This window comes from Musa acuminata, chromosome BXJ2-4 (genome assembly GCF_036884655.1).
Source record: "Musa acuminata AAA Group cultivar baxijiao chromosome BXJ2-4, Cavendish_Baxijiao_AAA, whole genome shotgun sequence".
NCBI lineage: Eukaryota > Viridiplantae > Streptophyta > Magnoliopsida > Zingiberales > Musaceae > Musa > Musa acuminata.
This window is the reverse complement of record NC_088341.1, coordinates 32,778,326-32,800,183: the sequence shown is the minus strand read 5'-3', so window position 1 is coordinate 32,800,183 and position 21,858 is coordinate 32,778,326. Positions and strand designations below refer to the sequence as shown.

The 21,858-nt window shown below is 39.2% G+C and overlaps 2 protein-coding genes and 1 long non-coding RNA gene across 3 annotated transcripts; 2 read left to right on the top strand and 1 right to left on the bottom strand.

The window, feature by feature from the left end:
• The first annotated feature begins 870 nt into the window (after positions 1 to 870).
• Positions 871 to 2,586, top strand: LOC135610381 (amino acid transporter AVT3C-like). Its single transcript, XM_065104811.1, has one exon. The coding sequence runs from the start codon at positions 993 to 995 to the stop codon at positions 2,256 to 2,258; it is 1,266 nt and encodes a 421-aa protein (XP_064960883.1). The 5' UTR covers positions 871 to 992; the 3' UTR covers positions 2,259 to 2,586.
• Positions 2,587 to 3,534: 948 nt separating this feature from the next.
• On the top strand, positions 3,535 to 7,496 carry LOC103977122 (uncharacterized). Its single transcript, XM_009392555.3, has 4 exons — positions 3,535 to 3,908; positions 4,805 to 5,584; positions 6,772 to 6,819; positions 6,888 to 7,496. Exons 1-4 carry the CDS (start codon positions 3,729 to 3,731, stop codon positions 7,206 to 7,208), a joined length of 1,329 nt encoding a protein of 442 aa, XP_009390830.2. The 5' UTR covers positions 3,535 to 3,728; the 3' UTR covers positions 7,209 to 7,496.
• Positions 7,497 to 16,706: 9,210 nt separating this feature from the next.
• LOC135609132 (uncharacterized) lies at positions 16,707 to 20,991 on the bottom strand. The gene is made up of 3 exons (XR_010485685.1): positions 20,784 to 20,991; positions 20,501 to 20,670; positions 16,707 to 17,228 (listed from the first exon to the last, which is right to left on the bottom strand). It is a non-coding gene; the product is annotated as an uncharacterized LOC135609132 (long non-coding RNA).
• Between the last annotated feature and the right edge of the window lie 867 nt (positions 20,992 to 21,858).

Genomic DNA, 21,858 nt, shown 5'->3' with positions numbered 1-21,858 from the left:
AAATATTCCAATAGTATTATTATATTCAATAAGTTGATTCTATTTTTATTATTTTCATTATTTTCAAAATTTTAATATTTTAATATTTCTAATTTAAAATTAATTTTATGTATTAATATTTTATATATAAATATAAAATATAAAATAAATATATATATATATATATTAATAATATTTGATTTTATTGATTATTATTTATTCTGGACCTCTCTAAAATTTTAGGATGGTTAAATCAGTCTAAATGAACGATTTCATTGAATTCAATGAGTTACTTTAATTAAATATATTTAGACATGTGAAAAAAATATAGAAAAAATAGTTGATGATACTTTTACCAATTTTAAAAGTAGGAAATGTACGGACAATATATAAAAGAACACTCGAAAATAATAATAATAGTAATAATAATAATAATAATAATAATAATAATAATAATAATAATAATAATAATAATAATAATAATAATAATAATAATAATAATAATAATAATAATCATATGAACTTTTCATGCAAATTTATTCTTATCCATTTAAAATCCCAATTGTCCATTCAAAGGTGAGGTGTAATTTAAATATTGAACTTGTATATATAATATATATATATATATATATATATATGTATATATAAATGTATGTATGTATGTATATATATATATACATATAAATATCTGATTAAAAACTTAAAAACAATATCCTGTTTGAATCAAAACCCTAAAAATGATTATAACGCAGTTTTTAAAGATCAAATACGTCGCATCGATCGAAACCCTCGCATTCAAGCAATCGCTGAGTCCAGCTAATATTGCCATAATCGTACGGTCCCAGAGAAGCGAAGTCGTTCTCGAACTCCCTCGGCGTTCCAACTATGTCTCACGGTTCCCCTCATCTTTAATAGCAGTCACGTCACCACCCGTTTCTCATCGTCTTCCTTCTTCTCCTCTTCCTCTCTTCTCCCTCAGAACAGCACATTGATTGCTTGGTTCGATCGACTCCATGGTGTTTGGGAACGAGGCGTGCTCCTCCAACTACGGCCTGGACGCGTCGGCGGCGCCGCTGCTTCCGTCGGTGGGCGGCGGCGACCTCCGGGGCCGGCTGTCGTCGCAGCCCAAGACGTTCGCGAACGTGTTCATCGCGATCGTGGGCTCCGGCGTCCTGGGCCTCCCGTACGCGTTCCGGCGCACCGGGTGGGCCGCCGGCGCCCTCCTCCTCCTCGCCGTCGCCGCCCTCACCTTCCACTGCATGATGCTCATCGTCCGCACCCGCCGCCGCCTCGACCTTGACGGATCTGCCAAGATCGCCTCCTTCGGCGACCTCGGCCTCGCCGTATCCGGCTCCCTCGGCCGCCTGGCCGTCGATGCCATGATCGTGCTTAGCCAGGCCGGGTTCTGCGTCGGTTACCTCATCTTCATCTCCAGCTCCCTCACCCACCTCCTCCCTCTCTCCCTCCCCTTCCTCTCCTCCAAAGCCCTCTACGTGCTGGCCATGCTGCCCTTCCAGCTGGGCCTCAACTCCATCCGGAGCCTCACCCTCCTCGCCCCGCTCAGCATCTTCGCCGACGTGGTCGACCTCGGCGCCATGGGCGTCGTCATCGCTGAGGACGTCTCCATCATGGTCTCCCGCCCCCCGCCCATCCACGCATTCGCCGGTCCGTCCGTCCTCCTCTACGGCGCCGGCGTCGCGGTCTACGCCTTCGAGGGCATCGGCATGGTCCTCCCCCTCGAGGCCGAGGCTGCCGACAAGTCCAAGTTCGGGCGCACCCTCGGCCTGTCCATGGCCTTCATCGCCCTCCTCTACGGCCTCTTCGGCGTGCTCGGTTACGCCGCCTTCGGCGACGACACCAGGGACATCATCACCACCAACCTCGGCGCCGGCGTGCTCACGCTGCTCATCCAGCTCGGCCTTTGCATCAACCTCTTCTTCACGTTCCCGGTGATGATGAACCCGGTGTTCGAGGTCGCGGAGCGGTGGCTGTGCGGCAAGAGGTACTGCTGGTGGCTGCGGTGGGCGTTGGTGCTGGCGGTGAGCCTGGCGGCGACTCTGGTGCCCAACTTCGCCGACTTCCTCTCGTTGGTCGGGAGCAGTGTGTGCGTCGTCCTCGGCTTCGTGCTGCCGGCTGCGTTCCACCTCAAGGTGTTCAGCGGTGAGCTGGGCTGGGCCGAGGCTACGGCCGACATCGCCATCGTCGTCGTCGGCATGGGGCTAGCCATCTCCGGCACCTGGTCCTCTCTCATGTCCATCTTCAACTCTGTGCAGTCTTAAAATTAGTAGAATTTGGGTCAGTAAATCCACACACACACACACGCATCATTAAAAGAGAAAGGAAGGAAGAAGATGTGTGGATTGGATCTCAACTTCTCAGAGTATTTTAACTGAGGAGAAGAGGAGCCTAAAGGAATCTACAACATGTAAGGTTGGTTTGTCTGCATTCTTTTGTAGCAACAAGCTGTTTGTGTCGGGGTTTGTGTGTAATAAGCTACACTGACTACAAGGGGGAAGAACAGTGTGTAGTAGTCAGTTCAATCTTTCCAGATTTTTGTTGTCGAATTGATATTGTTATTCTCATTACAATCAAATTTCTCCGTAAGAACAGGCTAGAAATGAGATATGAGAAAGAACATGTTTACTTAGTGTTTGTGTCCAGCACCAGCCATCACCACCGGCGGACAACCTTTGACTAGAGGCAAATCTATGTTCGGAAGTGGCAGAATCCTGGTGGCAGCTATCTCACAAACTAAACATGTGGATTACTGGGATTGCTAATGTCTTGGCTTGACTCAGACTCCAACAGTTGACTTTTTAGAGGAAGTGTTTTTGTTGTGACTAATAACATATCACTCATTATGCCTGTAGTTAGGTTTCTTTAGTACTTATTATTTAGATTTAAAAAATTAAAAAAAATTATAATTATAAAAGTGAACTTCGTTGGTTTTACTGATAGAAGCATAAAATTAATATATAAAAAAATAATTTTAACATTATAGTTATTAGGAGAATAAGCGGTGATGAGAGATGATATTATTTTTTAACATTATAGTTATTAGGAGAATAAGCGGTGATGAGAGATGATATTAAAAGAAAGAAGAAAGAGGACGATACAGATGCATCTGTATAAATATCGTAGATAGATGTTAATTAAGATATTAAAATATTTTTTATCTATTAATTTTATATTTTAATCGATAAACTGATTATGTTTTATTTTTATAATTATAAAAATTATAATATAAATTTATTAAGTATAGTGATTGAAATAATATGTAATTAATCCGTTTTTATTCTTCAATATTTCCAAACATGTCTCTTGTAACGTAAATGTAAATTAATTCATGTGGATTTGACTTATCAAACCCAATTTGGTGCGCATCGAACCGATATACCCCATAAATTGGACCGTCACCGAACGTGAATTGGACCGGTCGCCAACCATTGACAGCCGCAGCATCAGATGGAAGTGTTGGTTCGATCATCCGCCACACTGGATTCATGCGCGCACAGCTATTGAAGCGATTAATGATCGTCCAAACCTTCCTTGCTTCCATATTAGTGCATGTAGGGTTCATTTCATTAACGCAAACACGTTTCGGACGGTGGAAGCGGTCATCCCATTCGACCAGTCGTGGCCATCGTCGTCTCCTTCCTCGGATCCCATTATTCTCCTCTCTTCTACGGGTTTCCCCTTCTCTTCTTGGCTGTGGGGAATAAAGACGAGAACTTTGGAAGCAGGGAGAGATGTCGTGCTCTTCGTCGTCGGGGTCGGAGGAGGACGAGGGCGTCGACGCCTACCGGAAGGGAGGGTACCATGCCGTCAGGGTGGGCGATCAGTTCGCCGGCGGGCGGTATATCGCCCAGCGGAAGCTTGGGTGGGGCCATTTCTCCACCGTCTGGCTCGCCTACGACACCCGATCCCAGGTACGCTGCCTCCTCCTTCCCTTCCCTCTGCATCTTTGTTTCCTTGTTTCTCTTTCGTCGTGGAGAAAGATTGCGCCTTTGATTGCCAATTCCTGCCTCAGATCGAAATTGCCGAAAGATCGTCGTGAATTGTCTGCGAAAGATCTCATCTTTTCGTCCTTGGATGCGATTTCACTCGATCTCCGATCGCTTTTCGATTTGACGTTTCGGAATTTCATTTAATTGAATGGTCGATTGAATAATCATCGAGAAGATCAGGTCTTTATTTCGTGATAAATGATTATGCCTCTGATTGCTGCTCCTATGCGGGAAAAAAGGACTAGCATTTATCATGTTTCATTCATTTCCATGCTTCTTTATGCTAGGCTCAATGATATCGTTTATTGGGGATATGTTATATTAAAAAGCATCCCACTCTGGTCTAATTGAGTGCCAGTAGCTGCCAAAGACATCAACTTTAATTTATGATGATTGGCATTATGTATTCATTTCAATTATTATTTCTCTCATTTTAAGTCACTTGATGGATCAACTTTAACTCTACTTCTACATTGGTCTTGATCCGATCTTCGTGTATCGCTTTTCATGTTCCATCTTATGTGGATTGCTGTTTTTCTGATCTCAGTGCACTCTTCTTGCATGTTATTATCTATTCTTTTGCCATTTATATCCTACTATGAGGCAAGCCTTGCACATTACGGTAAGATTTCTTGCTGACAAGCACTTGAGTCATGGAGATAGCCTCTCGGTTTACAGTGACAAGGCTCGTATATTGACGCATCATGCATTGGGTCATTCTTTTTTGTCCTACTATATCAATAGACCCCCAAGTTTTTCTAATTCAAGGAACCTCTCTTCTAGTTCAAGGATTAATTTGGATTTGCTTTTTCTTGTAGAGTTTTGTTGCTCTCAAAATTCAAAAAAGTGCACCAGAATTCGCTCAAGCCGCTCTCCATGAGATTGAGCTGCTCTCGGCAATTGCTCAAGGCGATACCTCAAATTCCAAATTTATAGTTCGATTAATTGACCACTTTAAGCATTCTGGACCAAATGGCCAGCATCTTTGCCTGGTAATTGAATTCCTTGGGGATAGCCTTCTTCGTCTTGTCAAGTACAACCATTACAAAGGCATCGGACTGAATAGGGTGAGAAACATATGCAGGTCTATCTTGGTGGGTCTCGATTATTTGCACAGGGAAGTCGGCATCATTCACACAGATTTGAAACTGGAGAATATTCTTCTTGTCTCCACCATTGATCTTTCAAAAGACCCAGTCAGGTCTGCACTTACCCCAATCCTAGAGAGGCCAGAGGGCAACCCAAATGGCAGTGTAGTGGTCAATATGATTGAAAAGAGTTTTAAAAAAAAAGCAAAGAGGGCAAGGGCGAGGATCTCTGAGACAAGTGCTTCAACTTCCGGGATTTTGCAGCTGGAAAGGACCTTGGAAGGAATTGATCTTAGATGCAAGATTGTGGATTTTGGGAATGCTTGTTGGTGTGATAAACAGTTAACTGATGATATCCAGACTAGGCAGTACAGGTCACCTGAGGTTGTTCTTGGTGCTGGTTACTCCTTCTCTACAGATATGTGGTCCTTTGCATGCATGGCATTTGAGCTTGCTACTGGAGATATGCTATTTGCACCTAAAAGTGGCCAAGGATACAGTGAAGATGAGGTGTGTTTCCTACTTCTATATAAACATGAGTGCTATTTTTTTTTCCTCGAAAATTGGATGAATAAGGAAAGTCCTAACTTAATCGACAATTGTGATGAGAAATTTAGTTGACTTATTTTTAGATATGTACACATGCTTCCAAATTTTATTCTGGATTCAGGAACAAGATAGGCAAAATCTGGTTATTAGACAAGGCTGCTTCTCATCTCAATTCAGTAGTTTTTGGCTGAAATTGTTAAGACATATAGTGGCTTCAGCAATTAAAAGTATAACTCATCCTTGTTAATGAAAAAATATATATATTTTCATCTTATTGCGATATCTCAAAAGGCTGAATTTATAGATTCTTGTATGTTACATTTGCTACTTCTAGATTTAATACCTATTGATGCAATTTCAGCAAATAGATCTTCTTCTTTTAGACCTGGAACAAGTGTATTTGGATTTGATAACAACAAGGAAGCTCAAATAGGCGAGAGGTGGATCAGGATTATATAGAGTAGGAAGGAAAACAGATCATATCAGGTTAGCTTGCACAAGATCATGATAAACAAATAACAACAAAATAGAAAGGAGTGAGGGATATTGGTAAATGTTATTTTAAGTGGTCTATTGAAAATTAGATTACAAGCTTCAGCAATATAGTCTTTGCAAAGGTGAACGGAAATAAAATATGGTCTTTTTTTAACTGTCATATGCAGATTTCTTTTTGAGACGATTGTTTATCTACTCACAGTTCTTATTTCAGCAACACTGGCATGTTAACCTGACATCCCAGTTTGTTTTAATTTGAGCAGCATGATCTATTTAAAATTTTGTTCCGAGTCCCAGAACAGCACATTTCCACGTAACTTTTGTGGCAACATTTTTCTGTTGAGATATATTTTTTTTCATTCTCTATATTTATCTTAATGGTTCAAAATGATCATCTTGAAAGTAGTAAGTAAATCTTTCCTAATTGATCAGGTGTAAGACTGTTTCATTACAGCATAAGTAGAATCAAGAATCAAATTCTTTTTTCTTTAGGAAAGCATAGACAGAACGTAAGCACTTAACTTACGTATTGGTTACTAAAGATACCATATTTTTATGGAATGTTACTTGCACAAACTTCATGAAACTAGGAAAACTGTTTCCTATTCTCTGGTGAACTTAATTATCAGTAGATAACGTTGGTTCCTTTGCAGGATCATTTGGCTTTAATGATGGAGCTGCTTGGAAAGATGCCCAAAAAGGTAATAAATGCTCTTAGTTATCTCAACTCTTAATACATGATACTGACTAGTGTCTTCATGCTCTTCAGGTTGCTACTACGGGATTCCGATCAAAGGATTACTTTGATAGGTATGGAGACCTGAAGAGGATCAAAAGATTGAAGTTCTGGCCACTAGATCAGCTACTGGTTGACAAATACAAATTTAGTGAGGCCGATGCTCGCAAATTTGCAGAGTTCCTTTGCCCTTTACTTGATTTTGCAACAGAAAAGCGGCCAACGGCAGAACAGTGTCTACAACATCCATGGCTTAAGATCAGAGATGCAAAAGCCAACAGTAAAAATAGTGGAGCAGGTGTGGGGAAGCTGGAGATTGGCATGAGTAAGCTTAATGTTAAGGTGGGCAGGTGACAAGCTTCTGCTACATGCTGCAATTTGATTGATGGAAATCAATTGTGACATTTTTGGAGAAAGCAACTTCAAGGCAGTAACGTCATCAGACTAAGATGTGTTGTATTGTGCAAAATATATAGTTTTTGTTCATTTTTGTTAAATGGATGTAAAATTGGTTGATGAATTAGTGGGAATAACGAAGGAGCCCTCATTGCTTTATGCATTACAGGCTAACCTTTAGGGGATAGTGGAAAATGCTGAACCAGAGAGTTATTAACATTTAACAGTGCTTGAGCTTTGATGACCTTTTAGATCAGTAGTATGTTGTGGAAACTACCCATGTATTATTTGATCAGTTATATTATTTTATTTGCTTACAAGTTGATGATAATACATTCTCAATGACAAGATTTGCCTTTGTTTCTAGCATAGCATAAACAGGGTTTATGCTTTTGTAAGGTTTATATTATTTAGTTACCTTTAGCATTTTAATTTTTAGTTTATGCTTTTGTATGGTTTATATTATTTAGTTTCTAGCATAGCATAAACAGGGTTTATATTATTTAGTTACCTTTAGCATTTTAATTTTTATAATTAGTTATAAAAACTATTCATGACCTTATAATTAGTTATTTTTACTATACACAGGTTCGAGCTAATTACAGATTAATTCTTATAATTACTTACCTTTAGCATTTTAATTTTTATACTTTCAAGAGTCACATTAGATTTTTATACTTAAAACATAAGGATCCTTATACAGAATTAAAAAAGTTTTTTTACAGGATTAAAAATAAAAAGTTTTATTAGAGCAACATTGTTAAATATTTTATTTTCGTAAACTTATGAATCTTAATGTAATTTTTGAAAGTATAGGGGTTGAGATATTAACGATAACTAATTACATAACGTAATATGTAAACATTCCTTGATCTTTCATATGAAATTATAATAAACATTGGTTATTGCTCTAACATTCATAAGATATAATTTTGGCACCGTCACTCAAAATCGATCTATGAGTTCTACATATACATGATCATTGTAACGTTAGATCAAATGATTGACAACTATTGATCATTGCCTCTTACCTTAGTTTGCTTTAGATTATCCACTAGGAAACAAAATCTAGCATGCATTGCCTCGGTAGATCGACATGACAAGATCAATTTTCAGATTATTGTCAATATGTTAACTTATAATAGATATGACTGATTTCTTGAGCCATAATTTTTTTGTTTTTCAGATCTATCTCCAACAAATCCTGTTTTATTACTAGAACTTGGGTGTTGGCATGAACCATGGGAGCTAAGTAAATAGATGAACTCCAAACCTTATGGAACACATAACCATCATCTATAATATAATAATCCATATTCCTTTAATTGATACATTATGTTACCTCATATTCTCACACACATAGTTCTGGTAAGTATTCCCATGAGAACTCAGGGGACAATTACATGTCCATTGTCACAGACATTTATAAACCAATGACTAGAATAATCAATAACCACATTATATAACCAAGTTAGCAGACTAATGTCAACAAAGCAGATGTGGTGAGATTTTTTGATAGGGTAACCCAAATCAACAATTATATGTTTCTATTTCTACTTAATCCATGAAAAAAATAAAGCTATCTCAATAGATAGGAATGGCACATTGAGAACATCATCTCCCTTGCTAATTCATCTACTTAAGTTAGAACTCTAGTTATGGCTTGAACCACAGGGTTTATGCAAGTACATGGATGAACTCCAATTCACTTCTCACTTAATTCACATCTTTTTATCTTTAATTTAATAATTCATATGTTCTTAAATGAAATATTATATTATCTCATGTTCTCATCCACGTAGTGGGATTGATTGATAGGGTATCATCCTATTCAGTAATGTGATATGATTCTAATTCTACTCGACCATGAACAAAAGAAAGCTATTTTAATAGGAATGATGCATTGAGAACATCATCTTCGTTACTAGTTCATGTGGATTAATCAACACGACATTAACAACATTATTATCTCTGCAATACATCTTCAAGTTCACCGTGTTAGGATCAAGAGCACTAAGAGGGGGGGTGAATTAGTGCAGCGGAAATATTTCAGCGATTAAAACCGAAAGCTGCGTTCGTTTGATAAAAACGATTTCGATGTAAAAGCCGATTCTAAGATTACTTTAACTTAAGATTAAGCGAGACGACGTTAAAGTAAATCTATGAAGGCAGTTTACAGTTTATGATGAAAATCAGAATACAAGCGCAAACTGAAATGCGACGTTCGTACGATAAAACCGGTTTACGTCTAAATGCCAATTTTGAAGAAACTGAACTTTGAGATATGTTTTATAAATGCGCAGAAGGCAGTTTGCAGTTATGATTGAAATCAAAACGTAAACGTAAACTGAAATGTAATGATCGTACGAAAAAGCCGATTTACGTCTAAACGCAGATTCAGAAAGCTCTGAACTTAGAAACTCGTTCGTAAAAGCGCAGAAGGCAGTAGCTATTTAGGAGGTTTGCAGTAAAGATAAAATGCTCAAAGTAAATGCAAACCGAGATTTAGAGTGGTTCGGTCAATCTTGACCTACTCCACTTTTGGCTTCCTCCACCGACGAGGTCACCGACGTCAACTAGAGGCCTTCCTTCAATAGGCGAATGCCAACCACCCTTTTACAGTTTCACTCCTTTTGACGGGCTTAGGAGACAACCCTTACAGAAATTTTCTCTCCTCTCTTTACAACTCAAAACTTTGAAGAACAGAGGGAGGAGAACTTTTGGCCTTTACAACAATTTTGAGCTCTAAGAATCACAGAAAGATATCAAGATTTCGAGTGTAAGTTGCTGTCTTTCAGTGCTGAATGGGTGGGGTATTTATAGGCCCCAACCCAGTTCAAATTTGGAGCTCAAAACTGTCAATTCCCGGAATTCCGGGATCAGGCGGTTGCACCTCCTGACTAGGGCGGTTGCACCTCCTGGCAGAGCTCGAAGACTGAGCCTCTGTCGGTGCCACCTCCGTCAGGGGCGGCTCTCTGCCAGAGCTCGAAGACCGAGCTCAGGCGGTTGCACCTCCTGACTGGGGCGGTTGCACCGCCTGCCAAAGCTCGAAGACCGAGCTCAGGCGGTGATACCTCTTGTCAGGAGAGGTTGCACCGCCCAGTCTTGCTTGGAGACTGAGCCCAGGCGGTTGCACCTCCTGGTTGGGGCGGTTGCACCGCCCAGTCTCCCTGAGAGACTTAGCCCAGGCGGTTGCACCTCCTGGCTTGGGCGGTTGCACCTCCCATATCAATCAGGGTCCGAATGGGTAGATCCATTCGGCCCAAATTGGGTTTTTCAGGAGCCCAATTGCCCCAAGATTAAGCTAATGGGATCACCTCCCATTTCCAACTTAATCATTGTGCTAACTACGATAAATCCTAAGACAATTTCTGCAGCTTGCTCCGGTGCGTCAATCGCTTCTTCCGGCGAGTTTCCGGCGAACTTCCGTCGATCATCCGATGAACCCTCGGTGATTCTCCTGCGGACTTCCGCAAACTCCTGGACTTGCGACGATACACTTGGCGAGTTCCGACGAGCTTCTTTGGCAAGCTTATGGACTTCTCTGATTTGTTCCCGCAGAACCTTCGACGACAGTCCGAACTTCCGTCGAGCTCTCGAACTCCCAACGTGATCATTGTCATGACTCCGGCGCAACTCCTGCTGCATGTCTTACTTTCATCGTAGTTAATCCTGCGCACTTAAAACAAAACTTCGATCGAGACAATTAATCCTAAGCAATTAACCAAGTTGTCTGACATGTCATTGGTCCCTCGACGCTTCGTCTGATTCTTCGGCGCATCGTCCTCTCCTGCAGCCTATTGCCCAATCGGCCAGTTGACTCCACAACTCCGATATCCTTGGCACAATACCCGCTCTTCTTGGCCCGATGCCCGAGTCCACGGCCCGAAGCCTTCTGTCGATACGTCGACCGATCCACCGGCCCGACGTCCAATCTTCTGACATGTTCCTCCGGCACAACATGATTTTCCTGCTTTAATTGTCTCATCCTGATTGAAGCATCCTGCGTCACTCAAAACGCAGATCAAATCATAAATATATATCAAGTAGTTTCATCATCAAAATACGAGATTCAACAATCTCTCCCTTTTTGATGATGACAACTACTTGATGATGGAGTTAACCTTAACTCCCGGAGTTTAAACAAACTCCCCCTATCAATATGCCATATTGATAGAATCTTGAATTCAAACTGAATTCAAGTCATTGCAATATTCTTCATGAATTCTTGCAACACGTCATCATGAACTTATGCATAACATGTCATGTCATCAACATACTTCTCCCCCTTTGTCATCAACAAAAAGGAGAAGTACCACAATCAAGTGTTTGTAATATTGGTTCAACTCATTGCATGAAAAACATAATATCAAGTTTTATCATCATGCAGTTTTGAAGCCAGAAAATTTAGCAATGTGTTACATCATGCTTAGAACATTCAAGCTATCAAGTTTTAGATATGCAAGTTTTACAGCATACAAGATAGCACTTTTAGAACATGCAAGCTAGCAATGTTACAACATTTTAGAACTTGTAAGCTAGCAATTTAGAGATGTTCAAGAAGGCAACTCTTGCTTCTTGAAATATGCAAGTTGCAAGCTAGCAAATTTTTCGATATGCAAGTTTTGCTTCTTGAGATAGGCAAGATAGCACTTTTGCAATTTTTGTTTGGCAAGCTTGTGATGTTCAAAATAACAAGCTCTTTCTTCTCTTTTGAGAAGTGTCATTTTTACTTTCTTTGCAAAGTGCAAGCTAGCAAAATGCCAAACTAGCAAGAGATAATGTTTTACATGAGGCAAGCAAATAATTTGACAAGTGTTACATTTGCATCTTCTCTTTAGATGTGCAAGAGGGTAAACAAGTTTTTACATTTTCTTGACATTTCAAGCTAGCAATTATCGGTGATGTTCAAGATAGCAATTTCTTCTCTTTTGAGAAGTGTAATTTTTTTTACCTTTTTCTTGAATTGTGCTAGCAATCTATCTCCCCCTTTGTCATTGTCAAAAAGAAGGAAAAAACCCTTTACATCAATTTCTAAATCATGACAAAGGTAAGTAATCATTCTTATTTGTGCATCATTATAGTTTCAATGCACAAATTCATTAATATTACATTTCATTTTTTTTTATGCACGATACCGAAAAATCAATCATCATCATGAGCATATCAAACATGATATTCAAGCATTCATGATATATCATTTTGGCAATATGATCATAGATATTCAAATGATGGTATCTAAATGTCAGAATTCATTACATCCTATTATGCATGATCATTAACTCCTCATTTGTATTTCATGCATTATTTCATTTCATCTCATAAGGAATATCAAGAAGAGTTATTGGATGATGAGATAAATATTTTATGAATACACGGAATTGTATAAAAATCATATCATAAGTGTTTCATGTATTCATATTATCACATGAAGCATATTATCATTTTTAAGATTCATGAATGACGTTATTACTATTTCATCAAAATCAATTTCGAGATTCACACAATATCATGAAATCATTAATCTCGATAAGATAGGAAAAGCATTTTCTTTTTAAGTGATTCTTTTAACACATCATAAAAAACTCATTCATAATTCAAGTGATTTACAAGATATCATAAATGAATTTATCACTTGTATTTCATCAAAATCAAGAACTCTAGAGATAGAAAATGATTGAAGCATTTAATCATGATTGAAGCATGATTCATATTTAAAGTGTATCTTATGTCATAAATACGAATCAAGCATTTGTCAAATCTGAAATCATCCTCAAAATTACATTCAATAAATTCATATATGACAAGCATAGATTTATTGAAAAATCAATAAGATAGAGGATTACATTTCAAGTGTTCATCAATTGTAGCATTTCATCACATGGTAAGATATCAATGTGTAAAATTACGATACAAGTTCTTGATATCTTAACGCATGATGCAAACATGGCATAATGCAAATTTGGCAATCATAGCATCAATTCATATAAGCATTGCAAATATGGCAATCATATCAATTCATATATCTCTTGATGATGCAAGCATGGGATAATCATAGCATAGTGTTTATAGCATCAATTCATATATTTCTCCCCTTTTTTAAGTGTTTCATCTTAAGTGATCGATTTCATGTTAGCATGCCTTTTCATTTATGTCAAATGAAAACATGCATCAATTTTTAAAGCCACTGTTATTATCATGAAAATCGATAATCCATAATTATCAAGAATCATCATACATAATTTCAAAAATATATACTCATAACTTCAAATTAAACATGATTTAATATACTCAAAATCGAGAAATAACAATGGACATCAACATGACACACATTATTACTTCTTAACCATGATTTCATATTTTCAATCAAAATCATTTTGTTTGTTTATCATAAAATATGCAATATTATCATTTTCGAAATTACTAGCATGATCATAATATATATATATTTTTTAAAACATTAATTCTAAACTAAAAAAGAAAATACATCATGAAAGCATCAAGTAATTTCAAAATAAATTAGGGGGATTTCGATTACCTCATCATTGAAAGTGGTTAAGGCGTAGTTTGCCACCTCACCTTTGTTGATTTTCTCCTTGTCTTCGGAGGAGCTTGATTCATCTCACTTTGTGTTCTTCTTCTTTGGCCTCTTCCTTCGTTCAAGTTCATTGTCTATTTTAGATTTTTGTTTAATAAACTTATTAAGATTTAGTGTTCGAAGTTCAAGTTCATCATTGTCCTCATCACTTGAGTCATCGCTCAAGTGGTATTCATTTGTCTGGAGTTCCAAATCCTTCCTGTTCTTTGGAAGGTGATTTTGTCCATCATGTTCATCATGTGCATTGTGCACCATTTCATATGTTATCAACGAACCAATTAGTTCTTCAAGTGGTAAGTTGTTTAGGTTTTTAGCTTCTTGTATTGCAGTTACTTTTGAATCCCACTTCTTAGAAAGAGAACGCAAAATCTTGTTTACGAGTTCAAAATCCGAAAAATATTTTCCAAGAGCTCTTAAACTATTAACGATATCCGTGAAACGGGTGTACATGTCGCCTATAGTCTCGCTTGGTTGCATTCAAAAAAGCTCAAAATCATGCAATAAAAAGTTAACTTTCGAGTCTTTGACTCTACTAGTTCCCTCGTGCGTGATTTCAAGTGTTCGCCAAATGTCAAAAGCCGTTTCGCACGTAGAAATCCGATTGAACTCATTTTTGTCCAAAGCGTAAAATAAGGCATTCATAGCCTTTGCGTTTAAAGAAAAATACTTTTTCTCCAAATCCGACCATTTGTTCATCGGTTTAGAGGGAAGTTGAAAACCGTTTTCAATGATATTCCATAAATCCAAATTCATAGAAATCAAGAAAACTCTCATTCGAGTTTTCCAATAAGTGTAGTCCAATCTGTTAAACAACGGTGGACGAAAGACCGAAAAGCCCTCTTGAAAGCCATGAAGAGCCATTTCTCTCGAGTGTAAATCCGAAATGAGAAATACCGGGCTCTGATACCAATTGTTAGGATCAAGAGCACTAAGAGGGGGGGGGGGGGGGGGGGTGAATTAGTGCAGCGAAAATATTTCAGCGATTAAAACCGAAAGCTGCGTTCGTTTGATAAAAATGATTTCGATGTAAAAGCCGATTCTAAGATTACTTTAACTTAAGATTAAGCGAGATGACGTTAAAGTAAATCTACGAAGGCAGTTTGTAGTTTATGATGAAAATCAGAATGCAAGCGCAAACTGAAATGCGACGTTCGTACGATAAATCTGGTTTACGTCTAAATGCCAATTTTGAAGATACTGAACTTTGAGATATGTTTTATAAATGCGCAGAAGGTAGTTTGCAGTTATGATTGAAATCAAAACGTAAACGTAAACTGAAATGTAATGATCATACGAAAAAGCCGATTTATGTCTAAACGCAGATTCGGAAAGCTCTGAACTTAGAAACTCGTTCGTAAAAGCGCAGAAGGCAGTAGCTATTTAGGAGGTTTGTAGTAAAGATAAAATGCTCGAAGTAAATGCAAACCGAGATTTAGAGTGGTTCGGTCAATCTTGACCTACTCCACTTTTGGCTTCCTCCACCGACGAGGTCACCGACGTCAACTAGAGGCCTTCCTTCAATAGGCGAAGGCCAACCACCCTTTTACAGTTTCACTCCTTTTGACGGGCTTAGGAGACAACCCTTACATAAATTTTCTCTCCTCTCTTTACAACTCAAAACTTTGAAGAACAGAGGGAGGAGAACTTTTGGCCTTTACAACAATTTTGAGCTCTAAGAATCACAGAAAGATATCAAGATTTCGAGTGTAAGTTGCTGCCTTTCAGTGCTGAATGGGTGGGGTACTTATAGGCCCCAACCCAGATCAAATTTGGAGCTCAAAACTGTCAATTCCCGGAATTCCGGGATCAGGCGGTTGCACCTCCTGACTGGGGCGGTTGCATCGCCTGACAGAGCTCGAAGACTGAGCCTTTGGGCGGTGCCACCTCTGTCAGGGGCGGTTGCGCCTCTCTGCCAGAGCTCGAAGACCGAGCTCAGGCGGTTGTACCTCCTGACTAGGGCGGTTGCACCGCCTGCCAGAGCTCGAAGACCGAGCTCAGGCGGTGCTACCTCCTGTCAGGAGAGGTTGCACCGCCCAGTCTTGCTTGGAGACTGAGCCCAGGCGGTTGCACCTCCTGGCTGGGGCGGTTGCACCGCCCAGTCTCCCTGGGAGACTTAGCCCAGGCGGTTGCACCTCCCACAGCAATCAGGGTCCGAATGGGTAGATCCATTCGGCCCAAATTGGGTTTTTCAGGGGCCCAATTGCCCCAAGATTAAGCTAATGGGATCACCTCCCATTTCCAACTTAATCATTGTGCTAACTACGATAAATCCTAAAACAATTTCTGCAGCTTGCTCTGGTGCGTCAATCGCTTCTTCCGGCGAGTTTCCGGCGAACTTCCGTCGATCATCCGATGAACCCTCGGTGATTCTCCTACGGACTTCCGACAAACTCCTGGACTTGCGACGATACACTTGGCGAGTTCCGACGAGCTTCTTTGGCAAGCTTATGGACTTCTCGGATTTGTTCCCGCAGAACCTCCGACGATAGTCCGAACTTCCGTCGAGCTCTCGAACTCCCAACGTGATCATTGTCATGACTCCGACGCAACTCCTGCTGCATATCTTACTTTCATCGTAGTTAATCCTGCACACTTAAAACAAAACTTCGATCGAGACAATTAATCCTAAGCAATTAACCAAGTTGTCTGACATGTCATTGGTCCCTCGACGCTTCGTCTGATTCTTCGACGCATCGTCCTCTCCTGCAGCCTATTGCCCAATCGGCCAATTGACTCCGCAACTCCGATATCCTTGGCACAATACCCGCTCTTCTTGGCCCGATGCCCGAGTCCACGGCCCGAAGCCTTCTGTCGATACGTCGACCGATCCACCGGCCCGACGTCCAATCTTCTGACATGTTCCTCCGGCACAACATGATTTTCCTGCTTTAATTGTCTCATCCTGATCGAAACATCCTGCGTCACTCAAAACGCAGATCAAATCATAAATATATATCAAGTAGTTTCATAATCAAAATACGAGATTTAACACACAAGCCATATATGTGCCTAATAATTTATATTTCCGAAGCCTTCATATAAATTTCAAGATAAATGATACCCAATAGAATTAGCTTGATTCGATGAAATGAATATTCAAGCAACAAATCAAGTTTTCCATTACTCAGGACCTACCCTTCTATGCTAAAACAGAGAATTATCACAAAAAATGCCAATTCAACTCTATCTTAAACCAAAAATCAAATTTTTAGGAGAGAAAACTTGAGAATGAGTCTTGCAGTGTTTTGATGGCCCTGTGTATCTCCATCAGTTGCTCGGAGATGGTGGCATAGATGGAGATTTACCTCCTCAGGGCATCTATTTGCTCGTCCGTGAAGATATTATCTTCACGTACGAAAGTCCCTCCATCATCTTTCCCACTATATTTTGGTAATTATCAAAGATAAATAAATATAATTTGAAGGATAATTGATCACGATTCATTCATAAGACATGACACCATGATAAACAGACATGAATAGAGATATAGCTCCCATTTGTAGATGAAAGTATTAAATAAAAAACTACAAGATTGCAGTGATAGTATTTATGAAAGTACTTACTAAAAAGAGAATAACGATTGCAAAAGGTGTGAATGTTTTAACATTACATCTCGGAAGCATACAAAACTAGGGCACTATGATATTAAAGGTTTTACTACTATTCGATTTCTCTTTCATGACTTTTTTGTCCAACATACTCTTGTAATGTTTCTCCTCCATGTTATAATTGTACTTTTGATATAACTTCTTTTATCTCCACAAGAAGAGCCAATGTAAAGTCTTGATACATTAGATCTCTTGATGTGAAAAGAAAAGAATATGTATTAAGCAAAAAGGCAACCATGGTGGTTAATAAGGTGATCATCTCCATGACATCTCACATGAACTAGAATCTAAGCCGAGTGAAAAGACCAATCTGAATAATTAGACACCCCAACCCTGATCAGAATATGTGTCGGACTTGCTTACGTGCAATCATATTGATTTCCTCTTTCTTTTTTGTTTTAGCTCCTTCAACTCCTCTCTCCTTGGATCATTCCCACATGTTAGATTAAGGAGAGCAGTCTTTCTTACAAACATGGAGTAACATGATGGAGAGACCGAAGAAAATGGTTTTAAGAGTTCATACTTGAATTAGTGGCAAACTTGACGAACATCTTAATGTTACTTACCAAAGACCAGTGTACCTCCAAGTTGTCCGTAACTGCTATCATGTGGAAATGGTCAGGATTGACTCAGTAGAGAACTGGTTTTCAATCAGAAAGCATCATGCAGTAATGTAAAATATCAACATCATGAGCTCACTATAGTTTAAACTATCCTCAACAACTTTTATTGCAAGAGACATATTCAATCCAACAGGCAGGGAAATGAAATACAAAAAGACAGCACTAACATAAATTTGATATTATAAGGTTGCTCGTGGCAAACTCTAGCACACCTAAGATACAGTAAAAAGAGGAAGATAGAAATTTTCTTGATGATGAACCATGAGACATTCCTTACAATGACAAAAAATAACTCATGTATACTTATATTTTAATGTTGCAAATGAAATAATATCATGAAATATTTTAGCCTAAATTCCTACATAACAAACCTTTGTTTTGACTAATCAAATCTTAAAATAACTTAAGATGTGGAATTAAATTCCCATATGAACAAATATTTGAAGACTATAAATAAATTTCAAAGATACTTTTAATTTGATGTCACTAGGCATGTTGCCTCAAACTTATCCACATCAAGATAACCCAAGTTTACAAGTTGAATTTCTAGTCTTCCGCTCCAGAGAAATAGTTTAGATAATTCATTTGTTTTAATTTCTTCTTGAAGCAATTTATTACTTCTTCCAAATTATGATACTTGTTTTCCTTAATATCCAAATTTGTTATGGTACAGTCTCTAACAAAATCAATTAATTGTATCAAGTTACAATAGAAAAAAAAGAAAATCTCTAGATTTGCATGTCAGGGGCTTAACTTGGACTTTGGATAATCACTAGATAGCACAACAGCAGGGTCGGGAAATAAGATCAGTGTTAGAAACAGAACAGTGCGTAGCTAAGAAACGAGCAACGAAATAAGTAAACAAGCAAGGGCTTCACCCTTGTGCATCAAGAGTTGAGTTTGGTTCCACTCACTGACACGCAACTAGTGAAATAAAAGTTTCTTACATGCAACTAGGAAATTCTATGTATTCACGGAATTTATCACTTTATCAACCAATCTAAAAATTTACTTTCTTTAAGTTTCAAGAAAAGAGGACTTTTTAACTTCGAGTGAAATCATACACATGAGTCATTTTGTCAATCATTTGTTTTGTGAGTATATCTACCATATGTTTATAGGTTTGATCTTCATCATTGTCTTGTGAATCTTTCACATCAAGGTTCAAGAAACCAATCAGACTCGTACATGTCTATCCATATCTACCAATCCATTCGAGAAATGACACCCTCGAGCAATTTCGCTGGTCTCATTCAAAACATCTATAATTATTTTAATGTTTATAGATTGGACAACCTATTTTATGACAAAATAGGATTAGCAACCATCGTACCTATCATAAAATTTTTAATGATTCTTTTCTTAGTGTAAATTAGATCTGCTTTGTTTGTCATGAGCAGCATCTTATTATCCCTTTTGTGCCATGTCAAGTGGCATTAAATAATAAGCTTGCCTAATCTGATAACCACTCATGATGAAGTTCTACCATCCTTGGCTGGAATTCATGAATTGTCGACTCAAGAAAAGATTGCACTAGATAACTTATTTAAGCATTTATTCTTATGGAACAAAAGGCTACAAATTTAACCTGTGAGCTCTGGACAAGTTCTCCCCAAGTGGAGATGTCTAATGCAACACATCCATTAGCATTATCTATAAAATTTATTTTTGTGTAATATAATTTGTTTATTTTTATATAAGATTTCATCCCCATATTTTAGGCATTTTCAAGATTTACTTAGCCAAATCATTTTACTAGAATATATAGGATTTACTCATCTATAATTTTAAGTACTTATTTGCCAGAATACTCCATATCATTTTACTTGCAGAAAACGAAGCATAACCCTATAAAAAGATATTTCTTCTCATTGTAAGGAAATGATTCATCCTCAATAAAATTTCTATGCTTCTTTTTTTGAAGTAGTTCAGATCTGCTTTCTAGGGTTTGCCCTGAGCAGCTCTACATTGGCTGATCTCACAAGATTCTGATTAGCAACCTACCAGAACTCTAAACCCAGAGGACTAATATGAATAAAGTTAAGAGATAGCAACAAGCAAACGATTGAAAAAAATAATTCGGTTCTTTTTGGAATTCCCTACTTCGTCATCTAAACAAGGCAGGATAGAAAGAAACCTAAATCTACAATGGAGAAATCGGCAATCCATCAGCTTCAAACTCCTTCAAGATCTACCACAACAGGATTCTTTTTTTTTTTTTAACAGGTGGGGAAAACCATGTCTCACTATAAGAAACGACAAGGAAAATGGCTACAACAATTTGATGCAAACTATCGGCATTCAATTTTTTCTCACTCCATCGAAAAGATTAAACAAATATAACTATAATTGGAGTTGGAGGGTGCATAATATGATGGAATTTTCACGAAAAAGGAACAAGAAATCGAGAAAGAGGGCGACCTTGTCTACGAACAAGAGGACGACATTGGCGTCATCTAAGACGCGGACAAAGGTAGTGGCCTCTGTTCGAGCGCCTCCACGTTCACCAATCGGATCAGTTACTTCGCCTTGGCGAATGTGACCGACTCCCTCGGTGCCCCGGAGCTGCCATCGCCGCCAACACCCCCGGGCTGGAGGAAGGCGGAGTCGGAGTCGGAGTCGGATGAGGAAGAGAAGAGGAATCAAATCCTTCCGATTGATCGACAGTAGAAGTCATAATCGACTCAATTACCAGTAGAGATACCATTGCATGATCATGTGGCTTTAATGATGGAGCTACTTGGAAAGATGCCCAAAAAGGTGATAAACCCTCTTTGAATTTGTCGCTGCGATGCCTTTCAGAGATCTTAGCAGCTCCAAATCATTAGACGGCACGAATACAAACCTCTCGCTCTCATTCCTGGAAACAGCAAGTGGATTAGCCAAAGGAAGCAAACCATATCATCCATTAATTTAGCTAAGCCTATATATATATATATATATATATATATATATATATATATATATGATTCGGTAGCATCTGTGGTAGGGTAGAGAGTGGTCAAGTGTTCCGTCGACGTTGCACGCATGCACCGATGCGTGGCCGTCGTCACCTTTCCTCGCGCTCTGTAACGCCGGAGAACGCGTCACGTGGTGGCCACGGTGCTCGCGCCTCGTCCCTCTCGACGACTTCAACACCTTATAAAGGTGTTCGACGAGGAGAGAGAGAGAGAGAGAGATCGATGGCGGACAGGGGTTGCAACAACGCGTGCGGCTGCGTCGTCCCTTGCCCTGGCGGCAACGCCTGCAGGTGATCCCAGCAGTTCCTTCTCTCAATCCTATCTCTTCCTCGCTACTAGGCATGCATGTAGTGGGTAGTAACTCCGTTCTCCTGTTTCCTTCTTCCCTGCTTCTGTGGAGGAACGGCGTGCAGGTGCTCGACCGGCGGCGGTGGGGAAGTGCGGCATACCCTGTGCACGTGCGGCGACCACTGCAAATGCAACCCGTGCGCGTGCGGCGGGGCCACCGCGGCGGGCAAGGCCTCGTGCACTTGCCGGCCTAACTGCTGCTGCGCCGCCTGTTCCGCGGCCTGAGGAAGCACTTCTACTGCTTTGGCTTTTAGATGTAGTGGGCGTCAATAAATCGTTCTAAGAAGGTCGCAAATCCTCAACAATAATGATGCTGCTGTGAGAACTCAAAACCATGCAACAGAGTGGAACAATAAAGGAAACATTCGATGTTATGGTCTCAGAATAATGTTGTCTTTAGATTCTGGAAATCTCTTGTTTCAGATGCTGGATTGAGCTGCAACATTCTCTACCATCTAACTCATTTGTTCT